This window comes from Canis lupus, chromosome 31 (genome assembly GCF_011100685.1).
Source record: "Canis lupus familiaris isolate Mischka breed German Shepherd chromosome 31, alternate assembly UU_Cfam_GSD_1.0, whole genome shotgun sequence".
NCBI classification, from domain to species: Eukaryota; Metazoa; Chordata; class Mammalia; order Carnivora; family Canidae; genus Canis; species Canis lupus.
In genome coordinates, this window is record NC_049252.1 from 12,998,147 (window position 1) to 13,019,040 (window position 20,894).

Consider the following 20,894-nt stretch of genomic DNA (forward strand, 5'->3'; position numbering starts at 1 on the left):
AGGAGAGAGAGAGAGAGAGAGAGAGGCAGAGACACAGGCAGAGGAGAAGCAGGCTCCATGCAGGGAGCCTGATGCAGGACTCGATCCCGGGGCTCCAGGATCATGCCCTGGGCTGAAGGTGGCGCTAAACCACCGAGCCACCCGCGCTGCCCTCTTATTACTGATTTTAAAGGACAGCTCCCTACTTTGGTACCTAGTGAGCTTCTAAAGTATTTTTACATGTGTCAGTTGTATGAGCTTACATGTTATAAAAAAGTGTTCTGTTTATAAAAAAGTGTTCTGTTTCTGAATAACTAAAGAATATTGTAGTGTTTTAAATTTTGGTGCTTGCATGTAGTTTTTCCTTTGAGTCCTGGTGACTCCTGTGAAAGTTTCACACCAGGCCCCCTGGGGATGAGTGGGAGATAGTTGGTTTGTTAGGAGTTCAGTTAGTCAGTACTACTCTGTCATGCTACCTTATAAAGTCAGGGCAGTGCACTTTTTTTTTTTTTTTTTAAATCATGGGCCCTCTCTGTCTTTTCCCCCTTTTCCCCCAGGGACCATTCTATGATTATTCATTCCTGCTCTGATGTGCTTGGAGCAGGGGTGTTACTAGAGTCTTTGCTTCTTTGAGTCTACAACACACTGTTACTCTCTAATATCATAGAACTCTTTAAGTATTGGCCTGCCGCAGTGGCCTGCCTTTTTCCTGCAGCTAGACATGGTGAGTATGCTATCATAGCTTATAATAATCATTAATATATATAATACATGAAAGACCAAATTTGGCTTGTGAAGGCCATTTTGGAATGTCACTGTGCAATAATGTGGCTAAGTAGATGAAGTTAAAGTTGAACTTCTAAAATGACCACCTGTGTTTATTTTGGCAAACTTGTATTAATTTTCAGGAATATTCTCCTTGTCATGATATTTTGTTTTGAACATATGATGGGTAATTTTTGGAAGTTTTCTCCTTTTCTAACCTCAATTAACCATTTTAGTACAGTCTATCTGCTTTTGAAAACTTACTTGGTCTTCATATTTAAAAATGTCCAACAATATTTTCATTGTCTCTTTAACCTTGTTGATACAAGTTTAGATCAGAGTTTCTCAAATGTGCTTTGTAGACAATTCATTTCCTGTAGTGCTTGCTAAAAATGTAGAATTCTATACCTTACAGACTTAATGTTTCAAGCCCAAGGGTTGGACTAAGGGATTCTTAACAGGAGTCCCAGATGATTCTTCTGTACTTAAAGTTTGAGGACCACTAGTTGACATTAATTAGTATTCTTTTTTTTTTTTTTTTAAAGGTTTTTTTTTTTTATTTTTATTTATTTACTTATGATAGTCACAGAGAGAGAGAGGCAGAGACACAGGCAGAGGGAGAAGCAGGCTCCATGCACCGGGAGCCTGATATGGGATTCGATCCCGGGTCTCCAGGATCGCGCCCTGGGCCAAAGGCAGGCGCCAAACCGCTGCGCCACCCAGGGATCCCCTTAATTAGTATTCTTAAAGAATGCTTCGGCACCTGTGTATATTGGCTACAGGGCTCCTCCAGGTTTGGGTTATTACAATACACCCAATTTAACAGGGATCAGAGTCTTTGAACATGTAGGCTTTCTTCTGTTTCCAGTGTTACTCCCCATCAGTTCCCTGATAGACTTGCCTGTCGTAAGGGAAATGCCTCCTTCCTTAGGCTTTCAGCCAACATCTGTATGGAAACCCAAAGCTTCAGGTGCATAGGCTGGACACGTGCTCTCCACCCCCAATCTCTGTAGGGCAGATTTAATCTTCTTTTTATTAATTGACTCATACAGCAAGGAGTTGAGAAACAATTATATATGCTAAGATTGCAGTCTTCCTGTTTCTTTTCTTTTTGGAGTGTGTATGTGTATGAATCATTCCTGAAAGTTTGTGTGTGTGTGTGTGTGTGTGTGTGTGTGTATGAACCAAAGCATATGAAAGCTTATGTATACCTTAAAGAAATATAATAACATTACTACTCTTTGTACCACCCTAGATGTGAAATAGAACATCCTTTTATTCTAGAAATTTCATTTTTTCCTCACTCAAACTGCCCCTCCTTTCCACATCCTACTAGTTGCTATCTTGATTTTTCCAAGTTAATGTTACTGTGTTATAATTTACAAAAAATATAATAAAAGCACCCATTTAAAGCATATCATTAGATGAATTTGGCAACTCCAAAAGATACCCTTGTGTCACCCTTTCTGTTTAGTATCTCCACACTCCCTATCCAGGTAACCATTGATCTGATTTCTTTCACTACAGATCAGTTCTGGTTGTCTTAGTTGTTCACATAAATGAAATCTTAATTTTTTTTTTTTTGCATTTGACATTTTTTTTTCTCAGCAAAATGCTTTTGAGATTGAGCCACCTTATTGCATTTGTTAGAAGTTCCTTTTTTAGTGCTGAGTAATATTTATATGAATATTACAGACTGTGTAAGTGTGTTTCTGTTGGTGAGCTTTTGGGTTGTTTTGGTTCTTGGCCCTCATGAGTGATATTGATTTACATACATCAATATGTAAAGGGTATTTGAAGGGACATATTTACATTTCTCTTGGGCAAATATAGAGAAGTAAAATTGTTATAAAATATTGCTAAATGGTTATTTGAAGTGGTTGTACTATTGTTTTGTTTTGTTTTGTTTTGTTTTGTTTTGTTTTTGGTTGTACTATTGTACATTACCATCAGCAGCGCATGAGAGTTAACATTACTTTTTTGTTAACACTTGGTATTGTCAACTTTTATGTTTTAGTCATTTTAGTGAGTATGTAGTGATACCTCATTGTGCTATTAACTTGTATTTCCCTAATGACTAGTGGTTTTAAACATTTTTGTCATGTGCTTATTGGCCATTTTTGGAGGATTTTTAGATACTGCTTCTCATACACAGTTGATTCTTGAACAGTGTGGGGGGTGGGGTGCTGACTCCCCCATGCAGTCAGAAATCTGTGATTACCTTTTGACTCTCCCAGAATTTAACTACTAATAGTCTACCATGACTGGAAGCATTACTGCTTGGAAGCAAACAAGCATTTAAATACTTGTTAAAAAGACTCACTGCTGAAGAATGGAAACCCTTTTCAGGGGCGACTGTGTGGCTCAGTTGGTTGTCTCTCTCTTGGTTTTGGCTCAGGTCATGATATCAGGATCCCTGAGATCAAGCCTCCTGTCAGGCTACTCACTCAGTGTGGTCTGCTTCCCCTTTTTCTCTCTTGCCCTCCTTTGTGTGCTCTGTCTCTCTCTCACAAATAAGTCTTTAGAAAAAAATAGAAGATCCTTTTTCTTCATGCCTCAAACTAGCATTAAAATAATCTCTTTGATAATTGCACACACACGAAAAATCTCTATGATGTATATTTTGATGCAGAGGGTACAAGATATTTTAACATTGTAGTTGGTTTGGAAATTTGGAAAGAACTTGGAGGACCAATGGGGGGTGGGTTAAATTGTGGAAAGGTAAGCCTTTGGATCAGAAAGACTTTTCTTACTGTTTTTGGTCTGTGGGAGAACAAGAAAGAACCTATTTTGAACTGGAAAAGGAAACAGCTCATGCTTGCTGAGTCTGCTGTTCTGCCTGGAAGTGGGTGAGGTGGAGGTGAGTTGTACTAGGCCTGAGGGCAGGACTGGCTGCAGAGCTGAGAGCTAGGTCCTCAGTGAAGCTGGATGTGGGGGAGCAGTGTGGAGAGAGGGAGCAGGAATGAAGAACCATTAGTAAGTAGTGAGGGTTCATCCCAATGGTAACACTCGCACTTACATGAGCTTATGTGTTATAATTCATGTCAGAATACATGTAAAATCAGTATCTTGTTTCTTTGGGGTGGAGCTACAGAAACAACTTTGAATTGAGGGTGTGAGGCTTGCTATGTCTCCCACTGAGGCCTCTCAGCTGATCTGGGTTCCTCATCAAGAACACCCTTCTGACCAGCAGAACCTTTGTTCTTCCTCTCACTCCAGTGTTAGAAATTCAGGGAGCTGTGGAGAAGAGGGAGTGGGGCTGTGGGAGAGTTGAATCAGGCAGGGGGTGTGGTGGGAGGTACTGGGAACCAGCTGCTTCCATATTTTCCTTATTGATCATTTTTATATCATATACAAATAATCTGTATTTTGCTATTGAGTTGTAGGAATTTGTATATAATGAATGTATTTCATTATATGTATTTTTTTTCTCTTAATGTGTATGTAGCTTGTCTTTTATCAGTTTCTCTGAAGTCTAAGTATTTTAACATTGATGTTCATTGTCCCATTTTTTTTCTTTCATAGTGCTTTGGCCTAATTTTCTTGAACCTTAGTTTATAAAACTTTTTTCTGTGTTTTCTTCTTTATTCTTTATCATCTTAGCATTTACATTTAGGTCTGTGATCTATGTAGAGTTTACTTTTGTGTATGTTCTGAGGTGTAAGAGTCAAGGTTCATATGAAATAAATGAACCTTTGTGTTGTAGTTCATTTATACTTCTTGATACACCGGAAATGTTTTATTGCTGATAAGTTACTCATTTACCTTTTTATGTTTATGGACCACTGAGATCTTTTTTTCTGTGAAATTCACATTGGTTTCTTCATTTGGATTGGTTTTATCTTTTTTTTTTTTTAATTTGCTGGAGTTTATAATAGTCTAAATACTTCCCCCCCCCCCCCCATTTTCAGGAGGTCTTTTTACTTTCTTTATCGTGCCCTTTAATGAATAGAAGTTTACTTTAATTTAGTCTCATATGTAATTGGTTTCCTTGAACTTCCATGCCCTGTTTTATAAAGATACTCTTTTATTGCCCTCTACTGTTTCTCTTGTTTTGCCTCCAGTATTTAAGTCTTATTTCACTTGCATTTGAATTTTATACATTGTTTGAGTAGGTGGCCAAATTCACTTTCCCCATCTGGAAAACCAGCAACTTTATTGAAAAGTTTGTCTTCTCATTAACACTTCATTTGATGACAAGATTTTTATTCTCTCTCTTTTTTAAAGACTATTTATTTATTTGAGAGAGAGAGAGAGAATGAGAGAGCATAAGAGCACAGGCAGGGGGAGCATCAGAGGGTCAGGGAGTCAAGGGACAGGGAGACCTAGGCTCTCTGCTGAGTAGGGAAGCCCAACACGGGGTTGGGGGGAGAATATGAAGGGGGGCCTTGATCCCAGGACCCTGGGATCATGACCTGAGCCCAAGGAAGTTGCTTAACCAGCTGAGCCACCCAGGCGCCCAAGATTTTAATTCTTGATTTGGGACCTTTTTAAAGGAAAGCAGGTCTCTGGGACACTCAAAGTATTTTTGTTATAGCTTTACTGAAGCTTGCGTAAATATAACTAGGCATAAATTTAGTATGTTCTATTATATGGCTCTTATGCACTAAAACTAAAAACCAACTAAGAACTTAGATGTAAGCAAAGTTAGAAAATTAGTAAAATTTAGATTAATAAGGTCAACTTGACAGATAGTAGTGTTATATAGAAGCTAACTTAAGCATTTGCAACTTAAGGAAATTAATATACGTGTATCAGGGTATTATTGTAATATATTGTTACTAAACTCTGGAAGCAGGCTTTATTGCTGTTGTCATCCACATTACTTTTGTGACCCTGTTAGTTGAAAGCCGTTGTTTTTAGAGTGATGTTCTCCGCCTTTTTGTTGTAAAATCTCCACAGATATGCCTCCGTGTTTGATCATAGTATAAAGTATTTTTGTCATTTTTTTTTTTTGCTAAAGCTCTATAAATGTAATTGCAGTATCTTTGTAGCAGAATGTTGAACTAAACAGGTTGTGTGATTTCTTATAAAGTGGAACATATTTCCTGTGAATAAGAGGTAACAGTTATAGCTTACTTTTAAATTAGTGCCCAATAAATATTATTTATTAGAACTTGTGAGTACTTTGCCTTATGAACATCTCTTAGAGCCTGGACAATTGAGAGAGAGAGATACTGCTGTGTAGTGTGATAACTGCTTTTGCAGACACTTTGAGACAGTATGATATACTGCAGTAATGATGTATTGTAATTATTGCTACCTGCCTTAGGAGTGGTTGTACTTTGTTGTGGTGAAGGTTTTAAAGCTTTCCAGGTGTGCTGCCAAAAATATTTAGTATTTGAATGCATGTTACAAACATAAAAATGTTGAGAATTACTAGATAAGAAGACAAACAGATAGGCTTAGTTATTGGACAAGATTTCTGTGAGCATGTCAGTTTTTGGTATGTGAACTTTTAGTACATGTATTTAAAATGTTCACCTTTGGGCTATGTTGTATAGTAAAATTTGGCTGCTAATCAATATAGTGTGTTTGTATTTGTTCACCGGGGGTATTTTCTAAGGTTTGTCTTTGATTTCCTGCTTTCTACTTTTACAAGGTGTCTTTGAGAGACATATATTTTCTTACTCATGTGTTAATGTTCATTACTACTAAGTTTGTATATTCAAAATCAAATATTACACCCTTACGTAAACTCTAGTTTCAGGTTTTCAGTTGCCTGTTGTATATTTCTGCTTATTCAGTTATCTCATTATCAAGTCTATGCATTTAATTATTATTTCTTTGTTTTAAGCAGATTGAGAAGTAGGTAATAACCCAGAAAGCTTATAGTTTAGTGGTGGTGGGAGCCAGAAATGCCAATATGATATTTGAAGTTAAATTAAGTATTTGTAAGATGTATTGGTAGGACAAAGAAGAAGATCTAAGAATAGGAAAAGCTTTGTGAAGGAGGGAGTGGTTGAAATGAAAGGAAGACTACTAGGTAGATTGACAGTATCATTCTAGGCAGAGAAGTCCATGAGCAAGGGAAAACAAACACAGCAATTTGGTGCCTTCTGTTGTCTACCAGTAGCTTCATATGGCTAGATATGGTATAATAAAAAATGTTTAGTCTTTTTCCCTGGTTTCTGCCACAGAGCTTCTAGAATCCTTGGAATTTACTGTCTTTTGTATCCTAATGAGTTAACTCCTTGTTGGAAGACAAGGCAGCTTCAGGTGTTGTTGTAAAACCAACCTCAGAAAACCAACCACTGTGATTAGTCTGGTGGCCAGGAGAAGGGCTGGAGATTGAGTTCAGTCACCAACGGCCAATGATTCAGTCATGCCTATATAATGAAATCTTTAGTGCCTTCCATACTTTTAATAAGTGCTCAATTAAAAAAAAAAAAGCGCTCAGTTAATGGTAGTTCTAGGGTAGAACTTGGCATATATGGTTAATTTTCCCCTTCCTAGTTTTTGAGACTTATTCTCTTAAAAATACAGAATTATATCACTAATATATCATTTGAATATAAATAAAATATTGAAATAAATAAATAAAAATTTCTTTTAAGAAAGTTATATAAGTAAGGGTCCAATTAAGGCACAGAGACCACAGAGTAATTTGAATAGGAAGAGTTTAATACAAGAAAGTATTGACCAGTAACATATGATTGGCTATAAGAATGTAAAGAGAACTCTTAAGAATAGTGGAAGGAGTAAATTTGAGAGAGGTCTGCTCTCAGACTGAATTTCAGTTCTTGCTGTAGATGGTATAATTGAAGCCCAGTGGATAGGGACTTGTTTGATGAGGTACTAGGACGACTGGGACATTTCTTCAAATGTCTCTTACGGGTATGAGAAAGAAAGTCATTTAGAGCATATTTTATTAAACAGCACTATGTCTAGATGATTGGAGTTCCTAATAGTAGGGTGTATTATGTCTTTAATTAATGTGACCAAAAACTATATTTGCTTTAACAAAGGAATTGTGACACACATAGCTCTGAAGAATCATATAGTATTCTAGTTTGAGAGTTCTATGTAGAGCATATTTATTTTGTTTTATTAGTATGAGGGATTTTATTTTTGGACTGCAAGTTCATTGTGAAAACTTAAGTGTAGAAACTAGAGATACGTGAATATGTATTTTATTTAAACTTCAGATCTTGAAGTTCAAAGATATGATTTGATTAACAAAAGTTTTATTTACTTAAATGTTTTCCAGAATATAGACACCCTAATTTAAAAATATTGTCTATCCCAAAATATTGAGATAGTTGGGGTTTTAGAATGCATGTTCTCATAAAAACCATGTTTTATGGTGTTGAGTTCTTATTTGGCTTGGAAATGTATTTAACTCTGTAAGAACTTATACTATAATGCTGTGTAACAATATTTTTTTTTGGAAGTTACATTTGGAATTTCTATTTATAATGCATTTCAGTTATCTGCAGTTAATAAGGATGGGGCTTCTATTGGCATGGATATCCTGCAGCTGTTAAATTGGTTGAAGATTTGGGGTGGCAGGTAGGGACATGAACTGAGGTGAGGAAGGATAGAAACAAACCAACTATATTGATTACTCTTAGCTACCTATCTCATTTCTTTACATTTCTTCTTCCCTTTTTTTTTTTTTTTAATTATATGAGTGTTTAAGATTGTAGCTCTCAGATTCTATAAAATGATCAGGAAAATCTTTCTAAATTCAGAATTTCTGGGATATTTAAGCCTAAATGTAAATAGTGAAGAATGAAAATGCATGCCTTCATATTTATATACCATAGAGGTATAGGATTAATTTTTTTGTAATACAGAAGTGCTATTAACCCAAAAAGATTGAGATAAGCCTTTCATCTGTGATGCTAGAAAATACAGAATTACCCCAACCCTTTATGGGGTTACTATGGAGTATTTGCAGTTGAAAATTTCAATGGTATTGTACTGTACACTCATATTCAAGTAGGGTTGACAGGACCAGAACTAGGAAATGAAACTTTCTATGGAATTCTAGATAGAATGTAAGAGAGTGTGGAAAGTTTGTTTAGTGAGTAGTCCTGATTTATTTATGTTCTTTGTTCTGTTTCCAATAATCAGTATGTTCTTTCCTGTGGATGAGTTCAAGGCTTACGATCTGACTTACTACAATTTACCTCTGCAGACTCCACTGTATTCTTTTATTTAGTCAGTAGTGCCTACCACAAGCTAGACACTGTACTAATTACCAGGAATACATTGATGAGCAAAATAGTCTGTGCTGTCTTGAGACTTGAGTCTGGTGATTAACAATAGTATATTATAATCTGTGGTAAGTGTCAGGAGACCCTCCAACCTTAACAGAAGGCAAGTAGTATATAAATTTGGGTTGGTAGATAAGGATAAAGAGAATGTTGAATAGGTGATATATTTTGAAATCAGGTTGAAATGTGGTTCTAGCACAAAAATGCTCCCATAAAATATTGGAAGAGCCTAGTGCACGCTGAAGGCCAGTGTCCTCAATCTATTGAATTATGTTTTATTTTATTTAGTTTTGGCTTCTGTAGCTGGTTAGAGGCAGGTTTGGGGCTCACAAAGAAGCTTCATGAAGGACATATTTATGTATTTGGAATTATCTGTCTAGGAAGTTTGAGATTTCTTGTTATGGTGAGAGATAACATGAACTAGGGCAGTTTAGTGTTATCAGGTAGATTCAGAAGGTATTTGCAAAAATAGATGTATGTATGGTTGTGTGCCTTACAAGAAATAGTATGATTAATCCTTTCATTGATAGGTGACTGAAATACCACACAGTGCCTAGCAGTGCTTTAGTGAATGTGATCTTGAAGTTTAAGGATGCCTTGGAATTTTCTTTCAAATTAGGATTTTTTCTTAAAAAATTTAAAATTGTTTTTAGAAATCATTCTAAGAGTTGCCTTTTTTTCTCCTGAAGATGGAACTCTTTTGCACTAAACCAAATTTTATTTGTATTTGGAAATTCAGAAGCCATTGACTGACTTATGAATCATTCACCACTTAATGTAGAAAACTTTCCTGCCTTGTAGTCAGTGGTTCTCCGCTTTTTTGTACCATTTAGTATTTTACATGAAGATAGTATTGGATTTTTGCACTGAGTTTTCATTTTTCACTGAATCTTTAATCTCCAAAATCAACTGTAGAGAAAATATGGAAAGGGCACGGGCTGTGGAATTTGAAAAACCTGTTTTCATTCCTGTGTCTGTACTTATTAATCTCTTGAAGACTTTGTTAGCTATGAAATGAGAGTAGCTTTCTGGAGAATGTATGTGTGCCCGGGTGAGTGCGCACACGTATGTGTGCACATATTAAGTGAAACTATAAAGTGGAAGCACTTAAAACATTTGACATACTGCAAGAGCATAATTGCTTACCTTTTCTTTGGTCTAAGCCTGTGATTCCCCCCCCCTTTTTTTTTGCATCCTCAAGAAGTTATATTGGTGTTAAATATACTGTATATTTACTGAAACAGACTTAAAACAGACCGGGAATTAAGTAGGGTCAATTGGGGAGGGAAATAATTTTTGTAGAACTCTCTGGTTCTTAATTTATATTGGAAGTACTGATGCTGCTTTTTCCCAGAAGTGTGTATAGTCCTGTATTTTGCACATAGTGGGCACTTTAAGTCATTCAATAAAAATTGCATTGAGGAAAGAATCTGAAGGCTTGCATGCAGTCTTGGTTTGTTAGCTTATTGAAGGCTTGCATGCAGTCTTGGTTTGTGAGCTTATTGATTTCTGTGGTGTTTGCAGCTGCTGAATTTCTTTGAACATTGTGTCTTGCCTTTCTTGGTCCAGCAGTATGAACAGATTGCATCCTCCTCCTTATATTGTAGCATATAAATCCATACCAAAAAGATCTCTAGCTCAGAAAAAGAGCTCTAGAGAAGGAAGTGGGTGGGATCCATCTTAGATCCAAAGTTGCTAGTCCAGGAGGAGAGAACCATATGCAGGACATTTTTAGTTGAGGATCAGGGTGTATGCAGACCAGAAGTGTGGTGAATAGAAAGGTGCAAACCTTGAAAGAAAGACCAGGGTCTTAATTACAACAGAAATAGCAACAACAAAAACATATAATTGTAGGAAGTGAAGGTGCAGGTTTTCAAAGACAGGAAAAGCACAGCTGGAAGATGCCAATTACAAAGGAGAAAACTACAAATAAGGTGGCTTATGTGCCATAAACAGAATTTTTCTCATAGTTCACCTCTTTTGATCTCTTTCCCATTTCTTGCTAACATAGCTAAGAAAATTTTTTCAGTTTTTCTCCTTCCCACTCAGCCTCCTTCTCCACCCCAGTCATTTTCTCCTCCTTGCTTTATTTTCTGTTAAAATTCATGAGATCATTGAACTATGCTAGAGATATGCCTGGATTTTTTTTTTAATGGTATTTAACTGACTTTATTACAAAAGATAAACAAGACACCGAACTATAGCTACAAGTTACAAAATTTCAAAAACGTTGCTTCCCTTCAATAAAGTACTCAGCATTCTTACTGCACTCTGTATCAGTCAACTCTCACCATAACAGGCTACTCCAAAAGTTAGTGGTGTACCGAAATGTTATCATCATGTTCACAGATTTTTTCAGGTTGGTTGGGGGTGGCTCTTCTCCACATGTGCCTCAGTCTTCTGGGGCACGTGGGCTACTCAGGGTCGTATTCTTCTTAAGAAAGTTGCAGGAGTTCAGGAGGGAAGTTCAGCTGTGCAATTATATTTCATATCTGCATGACTGTCTTTAATATGTCGTTGGTCAAAGTGTGTCACATGGCCAAAGTGTGTCACATGGCTAAACTCATCATCAGTGCAGCAAGGAAATAAATTGTCTTTCTAGTGAGAGGAAGTGAAAAGTGGTAAAGGGTGTGGATATAGAGATGAGAGAATTGGGAGTCTAACACAGGCTCCTGCAATCTTTTCTGGGCTTTACATTTGTGTTTAATTACATTAACACATTTACATTTGTTACATTTTACTTTGTCATTAATGTGTATACTATTTTGTGTTCCATCACTTTAGCATAATATTGATTTTGGGAAGATAGTTTCAATATAGGTTATATATTTGCTATTTAAAAATATTCAGTTTGGTTGACTCAAACTGTGCCTCTAGGTCCATCTGTATAGAAATAATCTGAGATGCTTATTAAAAATGCAGATCCCTTAGCCTTCACCCTGATCCCTCTGGAATCACATTCTGTGGGGCTAGGGCCTGAGAATCTTGATTGTTATCAAACTCATCAGGTCATTCTTCTGTACGTTAAAATTTAGAACCTCTTCCGTAGTGGAAGGACATTTGTATTGTTTACATTTTTCCAGTATTATATGTAATAGCTGGCAACATTTGTATAAATGACTGATTTGGGGGAGGTGTACAGTAGTCTTTCTCTATTCCATGACCAGGTAATTTGCAGTTGAGGGAAATAATGCTCTGTGTAAAGAATGGAGTTTGGAGTGCTATTGTTGGGGAGATTACATAGAGACATATAAAATCTTCTGTTTTTTTTTTTTTTTTTTTTTTTCACTGAAATGAGACCTTGAATTAGATGAGAAGAATTTCTGTAAAATTTTTCTACATCTTTAATTTGTGATGTTTAGTATTGAGTAACTTAGTCATGTTTCCATTACTAGTCATTAGTAATATTTTAAATAAACATAGAAAAATTAACAGGTTTAAAGAGAATTCCTTTTTTACTTTGTTAAGTTTGGCAACTTGATTTTTTTACTTAACTGTTTTATTTGTCCTGGGATTTTATATGACCTTGTTTGTATACATTATTATTTTTATTTTATTGTTAGATAGTCTTGGTTATTTCATCTCTTTAATAAGGTTATTGGAAATGTTAGTTCATGGATGGCATGGTAGGTACTGCCTTGCTTATCTAGTATATGTTCTTTACTTTTCCTCACAGAGCCTTGATTTCATTTTCAAAGTGGCTTTTTGCCTAGCTGAAAAATACATTTCCCAACTTTCTTTGAACTATGAGTGGCCATGCAGTTTTCTTCTGCTCAATGAAGCTTTAAGTGGAAGTCACTAGATAGGGCTTCTTAAATATGTCAGAATGTTTTGGCTTATGCCCTTTGTCTTATGCCCTTCCTTTTATCGTACCTAGAGCTTGGACAGGATGCGTGAGGATGAGACATGGAATGACAGATATTTGATGAATGTCACATATAATAGTGTTTAGTGGGAAGACAGAAGGAGCTTAGATCCTTTTTGACATGTGGGAGGCCTTATCAGATCTGGATTGCCCACCTCCAGTCTAATTATATTAGAAAAAACAGACACTGCAGTATGTTGAAGTTACTATTTGGATGGGATTCTGGTACATGTAGTTGAATATAATTTCTAACTTCTACATGTGGTTTCTATAAAGATATTTAGGTGTAAGTTACCTCAAACCTGATTTTCAAATTGTTTCTTAATTATTCTTCATTTTATTTTGTAATTTGTTTGGGACCCATCAACTCTGAAGGTGTATACGTTACATATATTTAAATTATCAAGAATATTTTGAAATGCACATCTAACAATTCTAACAAATTTGTACATAATATATTTTAAAACCTTATTTTGAAGTAATCTTAATTTTTTTTAAAGATTTTATTTGTGTATTCATGTGAGACACAGAGGGAGAGAGGTGGAGACATAGGCAGAGGGAGAAGCAGGCTCCCTGCAGGGAGTCCCAAGTGGGACTGGATCCCAGGACTCTGGGATCTTGCCCTGAGCCAAAGGCAGACTCTCAACTGCTGAGCCAGCCAGGCGTCCCTTGAAGTAATTTTAAATTTAAAGTTGCAAGATTAGTACAAAGTACTTCTACTTTATTTTTTTTTTAATGATTTGAGAGTAAATTCCAGACATCAATGCCCCTTTAAAACTTAAATACTTCAGGGTGTGTTTCCTAAGAAAAAGCTATTTTCTTTTTCTTTTTTTTTTTTTTTTTTAAAGCTATTTTCTTACGTAACTATAGTGCAGGTATCAAATTCAGGAATTTAATATTAATAAAATACTAAGCAGTTCATATTCTTATTTCTCCAGTGTCCCAGTAATGTCCTGTATAGCATTTAGAGTTAGATGCAGTTTGGTTTCCCACATGCTTGACTCTCATGCCCCCTTTAACCTGGAAACTCACTCTTTGTCTTTTATGATACAGAAATTTTAAAGATAGTATAGTAATTATTTTGTAAAATGTCCCTTAGTTTGGATTTGTCTGCTGCTTCCACAAGTTTACATTCAGGTTATGCATTATGGTCAGGAATACTGGAGGTGATACTGTCTTCTTGGTGTATCATACAACATTGGGAGGCATATACTGTCATTTTATCCCATTCTGGGTAATATTAAATTTGATTACTTGATTAAGGTGGTATGTGTCATGTGTCTTCATTATAAAGTTATACTCTTTCTCCCTTTATAATTTGTAGGAAGAGAGTTTGAAACTATGTAACTATCCTGCTTTTCATCACACTTTTATCCTGTGGTTTTATCATCCATTGATGATTCTTGACTGGATTATAACTAAGATGAATGTAAAACATTTTCGAGAAAGATTTCATCAGATTCTTTTATTCTAGTGATGACTTCTTTTTCATTGAGATTTCTCTATTTCATAGTGCTAACAGTTTGGGGGAACTTGTTTTAAGAAATATGGAGATGGGGACGCCTGGGTAACTCAGTGGTTTAGTGCCTGCGTTCCGCCCAGAGCCTGATCCTGGGGACCCAGGATCGAGTCCCACATCGGGCTCCCTTCATGGAGCCTGCTTCTCCCTCTGCCTGTGTCTCTGCCTCTCTCTCTCTCTCTCTCTCTCTCTCTCTCTCTGTCTCTCATGAGTAAATAAGTAAAATCTTAAAAAAAAATATGGAGATGTAGGAAGGAACATGGTTCTTAATTAGGGATCTTCAGGGAAGTGTTTGGTAGTGGAATCCCATCCCTCTTTTTCTTTTTCTCTCTAAGAGAGTATAATAGATCACAAAGACCAACAGATCTGTAGCAAACACGGGCAAGTGATTAATTTTGCTTAGGAGCTTTTATGACACTAGAGAGTGAGATGATCATCTTCTTAGAATCCCCATGATATAATATACATACCTGGAGCAAGGCCTGTCCTTTGGCATGTCTTTTCAAACATCCTAGGTGAATGGATGCTGGCTGACCCTAGGGGTAGGGAGAGATGCTAGAGCTGCCAGGATTTCATTCAGTGACCTCAGCCCCTAATGAAGAGAGCCCAATAGATAAAACTGTTTTCCTTAATTCTTCTTAGGCTTAACCATTGTACATAATCACTCCTTTTTCTTGTTGGGAAGAATAAATTAGGCAGTGAAGAATGGGCCAGAAACTGTTAATTAGGTAAGAATTCTTGGGAAATAATGCAGAAGTTCCTTTTGGAAACAGAATGGAGTATGGCCTCCTTACAGCATGGTTGATAATAATAATTTTATAAATAAATAATAAAAAATAATGAAATTTGTTGAGTCTTTGTCAAGTTCTGTATTTTTTCTTCTCTGTACTAGTTTGTGTTTTCTGTTTTTTTTTTTTTTTTTTTTTAACCCAGAGGCCACTTATTTTCTTATTCTTGTATATTCTCAGATTTTAAAGGGTAATGATTTCGGTTTTTCTCCTCTAGCACCAGCAGACGTTTTTGAATCAGCTGAGAGAAATCACTGGGATTAATGATGCCCAGATACTACAGCAAGCCTTGAAGGTATGACCTCTGTTTCATGGCATACAATTTATGTTACACCCTAATCTATACTGCCTACCATATTTGAAAGGTTTTTATTTACATATTGTGGTATAGTAGTAGAAATAGGAAAGAACTTTTATAATGTAAAACCCTTACTTAGGATGTAATGTTGAGCATATTAGTTTTTAGCAGCCTAATGTTCCAAGTACCTTGGAGTGACAGATAATCTTCCTCCATATGGGACACTTTTTATGGAAAATGGAAGGATATGAATCCAAATGTGATGGTTGATGGTACTCAAGAGCTATGATATTAGAGTTTAAATGAGGGTATAGGGTGGGTTGGGATGGAGAAATATGGGTAGGGAGAGGAGAGAGAAAATTAATAGAGGGTAAGAAACTGTATTTTTTTCTTCTTCCAAGAAGAATTAAAACCTAGCTAAAATTTAACTCATTGTACCTTAGGAACATTCAAAAGTGATCCAGCCCTGCATCAGGCTCATTGCTCAGTGAGGGAGTCTTGAGATTCTCTCTGTACCTCCCCCCGCCCCCACCCCAAATAAATAAATCCTAGGAAAAAAAAAAGAACTAGAACTGCATTTTAAAGTTATTTCTATTTTGCTACTAAAGGCAAACAGCAATAGAGTATTTTTGCTGTTGTAAGGCATACATAGAACTTCAGTCATTTGAAACTTGCTCCGTGAGATAAGTTTAATTGTAATTTTTGATTCCAGTCCAAAAGTTCTTCATTTGTTTCTAGAAATAATCTTTGAGGTGATTGTAATCATGATAATAATAACTAGCAGTTATTTAGGACCTATAGGTGATATACAAAGTATTTTATGTGGCTGACATTCTCCTAGTAACTATTGAGGTAGGTGTTACCTTTCATAGATAACACCTTTTAAAAGATAAGGAAACACTTTAAAGTGACTTGAGTAAGATCACACAGCTGGTATGTGGAGGAGCTGAATAGAAACCAAGCAACCTAATCCTGGAGAGCCAGTTTCTGCTTTTACTACAAGCTTTGCTTCAGCTTTTTTTTTTTCCTGTTAGGAAAATGATGAAATAGTAATGTTTAGAGTATTAATGCAGGGTTTATGAAGCAACTGTGAGTATTTGGAGAGGAAACAAAAATGTCATACCTCTGCAGCCCGAGTGGCTCAGCAGTTTAGCGCTGCCTTCAGTCCAGGGCGTGATCCTGGAGACCCGGGAATGAATCTCATGTCGGGCTCCCTGCTTGGAGCCTGCTTCTCCCTCTGCCTGTCTCTCTCTCTCTCTCTCTCTTTCTCTGTGTATGTGTGTGTGTGTGTGTGTGTGTGTCTCATGAGTAAATAAATAAAATCTTTAAAAAAAAAGCCGTATCTCAGTTTTTATGATTATGACATTTAGATGATTGCCAGTCCTTTCTTTATTCTGGTAAATATGACTCAGTCACTCCAAGGTGTTTTCAGAAAGTGCCTTTACCATTCTATATATCTGAGTGTGGGGCTATCCCCATTACCTTGTCAAGTTTGGGGAATTTACTTTTCCTGTTTTAACCTGGGAAACATGTAAAATATGTTTAGTTAAATGAACATAAAGGATTAATCAAATTACCTATTATCTACATTTTCTTTGAGGTAAGTTGTGTGCTACTTTTGTTTTTGATTTTTTAAACTTTGGTTTCAGTTACCAGTAGTTGTTCGTGGTGATGGTGGGGGCAATGTACTTAAACTTTAACCATTTCCCATTATACATTTGTAAGATGCTTAGTAATGAGTTGACTTTCTCAGTAATGCACTGCCAAGGAATCTACTTTTGGGAATGTCACTGATTTCAGTACTTTTATTTGAAGAATCTATTTTTAGCCTTCCAAAGTAAGTGATCTTTATGTTGTGTAAATCCCTGTTGCATTCAGTTTATTGTTATTATATACGGTAGTATATAAAAAGCACTTTAGCACATTTCTTGGCACATACTAAGTGGTCAATAAATGTAGCCATTGTTATTGCAAATTATTTCACAACTATTTTACTTTTCAAGCTGTAGATTATATTATATGCGTATTTTTGGTGAGTCATTTAAGAGTATTATAATGACTGTGATATAAAGTTTTAAAGCAGTGGTACTTTTCCAACTGCACTCTTACTTTTTTTTTCTCTCTTCCCTGGCTAACTAGAACTGGAGTTGGGGTGGGTTGGGAACCTCATTCTTCCATTCCAGTTGCTCAGGTTTCACATCTTGTAATCATCCTGATCTTTCTTTTTCTGTCACCTCCCACATTTAATGTGATAGCAAATAATGTTGGACTCTCTGCTTTAGCCCTTTCTCTTCTATAATCTATTCTCAACACACAGCCAGAGTGATCCTTTTAAAATGTAAGTCATACCATGTCATTTCTGTCCAAAACCCTCCACTGACTTCCTATTACCATCTCTGTGTATGCTAAAGTTCATGAGGCCTGCATAGTCTTAGGTGTTCTGGCCTTCTGTTACAGAGATCGCTTCATTATTAGTATCTGGGTTTCCTAATGTTGTTTCAATTAGTTGTCCCAGAGCTAGTGTTATATTTATTATTAACTCTACAGAGAATATAGATAGAACTGGTCATGTCTCTTATCATTATTGTGCTATTAAAAATATTTTTGGTTTTCTAGCATCTGCTTTCTTCTAAATTAACTTCAGAATAATTTTGCCCAGAAATGCTTTTGATGAGAACTCCATAAAATGTATATACTTGGGATCCCTGGGTGGCGCAGCGGTTTGGCACCTGCCTTTGGCCCAGGGTGCGATCCTGGAGACCCGGGATCGAATCCCCCGTTGGGCTCCTGGTGCATGGAGCCTGCTTCTGTCTCTGCCTCTCTCTCTCTCTCTCTCTTTCTCTCTGTGTGACTATCATAAATAAATAAAAAAAATTTAAAAAAATGTATATACTTAATTTGGGTATGATTGTCACCCAATCATCTTAGGTATGATTGTCATCCTATGATAGGATTGAGTATTTCTGTCCAATTCTGTGTGTCTCTCTGTACTGTCAAGCTTCAGAATGTTTTGCTGTTTTCCACCTACAAGTCTGACATTTGCTTAAGTTTGCTACTAGATATGCATTTAGCATCCATATTAAAGGGAATATCTTTTATAGCTCTTCTTTGCAGAGGTACTGTTTCAAATACTCATTTTCATCCTTTTGTATACCAAGTTCCAGAAAACATTTTTTTAGTTTATTTGTTTAGAAGCATAAATTCTGTGATTGACTTTTGTTTTTTTTTTTTTTTTTTGATTGACTTTTGTTAAGGAGAAATGAAAATAATTGGATATGAAGAAATTATAGAATTCTTAGATCAGTAGTCTAAATAGAAAAAGGAATTTTAGTTGATAGAATGTACTTTGTTTATGATCAGTTTATAAAATTAGGATCACATAGAATGATTTCAAATCTGAAAGTGAATTTTGCTATTCAGTATTAGTTGTTATGGAGAAAATTAAATCATGTGAGAATATATGGAGTTATTCTAAAATGTTTGATGTTCTGTTCTTGATATTTGAAGGATAGTAATGGAAACTTGGAATTAGCAGTGGCTTTCCTTACTGCAAAGAATGCCAAGACCCCTCAGCAGGAGGAGACAACTTACTACCAAACAGCACTCCCTGGCAACGATAGATACATCAGTGTGGGAAGCCAAGCAGACACAAGTAAGTTTATTTCTCTTTCTCAATGCTTTAATAAGAATGTAATGAAAAACTTCCTTGGGAATATATTAATTTTGTTTAAGCAGAAGCAAAGGACAAAGACTACTTGACTTTAACCTTGATTCTTTTTAGTGTAGTTGCAAAGAGTATACATTTTTATTAGCTGCATCAGTGTTTTCTCCAGTTCAGGTATAAAAGATTGTATTTAAGTTATATATCCTTTCATAGAGCGTTTTACTTAATACTCAATTGTACTCAAATACAGAACAGCTATAGGTGTTATTCATGAAAGAAACAAACATTTCCAGGATTTTACAAGGGCACAAACATTTCTTTTGGCTTTTAAGTGTTGTTAGAGGCCTTAGTACTATTTTTGAAGGGGAGCTATTATTTCTTTTTTTTTTTTTTAATGTTTTATTTTTTTTTTAAATTTTTATTTATTTATGATAGTTAGAGAGAGAGAGGGAGGCAGAGACACAGGCAGAGGGAGAAGCAGGCTCCATGCACCGGGAGCCCGATGTGGGATTCGATCCCGGGTCTCCACGATCGCGCCCTAGGCCAAAGGCAGGCGCCAAACCGCTGCGCCACCCAGGGATCCCATTATTTCTAATTATTGATAGGTTTTCCACTTAACAGAATTTTCCTTCCCTCAATCCTTGCCCCTCCCCAAAATGAAGATTTTAGAAAAACGTTTATTACCATGTAACAAAGTAAGCATACATACATACGCACACAGACATACACATATATACATACATATGGAAAGTTTTATGTGGGATATGACTTTTTCTTTATAGTGTGAATAGTTCATGCTTATATATAGTACTGAGTTTTTCAAAATACGTTTAGTTTTCTCTATATCTCATTATGGTGTAATAACTACACCATGTAAAATGTATTAATTTTATAAAATAAAAGATATTTATGCATTCTGTATTTGAGAAGTTTGATTACTAACTTGTATTTGAAGAGAATTTCTGATTTTTTCTTTAAAAGATTTTATTTTTAAGTGGTCTCTACACCCAGCATGGGATTCAAACTCACAACCCTCAGATCAGGAGTTACCTGCTCTACTGACTGAACCAGCCCCTCTGATATTGTTTACAGACTTTCTCAAATTTAAGAAACAACTAGGAAGAACAAATTCATATGGTTGTTTTAAGTATTGTCAGTAAAGATTATTTTAATGCTTTTTAAAATATTTTAATTTTGTATTTTCAGGGTAATCTTAATATTTTTGTTCACAAATGATCTTATGTCAGCCAAAGCTGAAATACTCTTAAGCTCACATAGGTAATAAGTGATGGAAGAAGTTTTATTTATGTGAGACAGACCCAGTTGTTTATGTCTAAGTTCAAGACAAACTGTGGTTTGGACCCTATCTACATCTTTAACTTCATTTTCTGTTGTTTTCCTCTTCTCACTTTATACTGTGATAATTCAGAGTGGTTTGGAGTTCTTATCCACTCAGTGTTATTTAATTTCTTTGGTCTTTACACTTGTTGTTCCTTCTGTCTACAATCCCCTGTAGCCTCTACACCCTAGCCTAATTACCTTCGGTGTTGTAAGATTTAGTTCAGGAGCTTCTGACTTTAGAATATTTCTCCTGGCTTCTAGATTGAAGCAAGTGCTTCTCTAGCACTCAGAGTATACTTGGGTCTTAATGAGTACTGTGCAATTTTGAAATTATTTGCTTGTGCCTTTCTTTCTTACCAAACAGGAAGCATAACAGGGCAAAAGACCATTGATCTTCCTACCCTCATGCTAGAATAGTTTGCATCGTTTCTCAGAAAGTTTCATTGAATTATT

At 35.9% G+C, this 20,894-nt stretch overlaps 1 protein-coding gene across 4 annotated transcripts in view; it reads left to right on the forward strand.

The window, feature by feature from the left end:
• The window catches only part of USP25 (ubiquitin specific peptidase 25), a 136,900-nt gene that overhangs the window by 8,280 nt on the left and 107,726 nt on the right, over window positions 1-20,894 (forward strand). For all 4 annotated transcript variants that reach the window (XM_038581247.1, XM_038581248.1, XM_038581249.1 and 1 more), the window contains exons 2-3: window positions 15,356-15,433; window positions 18,944-19,088. In XM_038581247.1, the coding sequence (XP_038437175.1) occupies window positions 15,356-15,433; window positions 18,944-19,088 (223 nt within the window). The remainder of the gene's footprint in view (window positions 1-15,355; window positions 15,434-18,943; window positions 19,089-20,894) is intronic.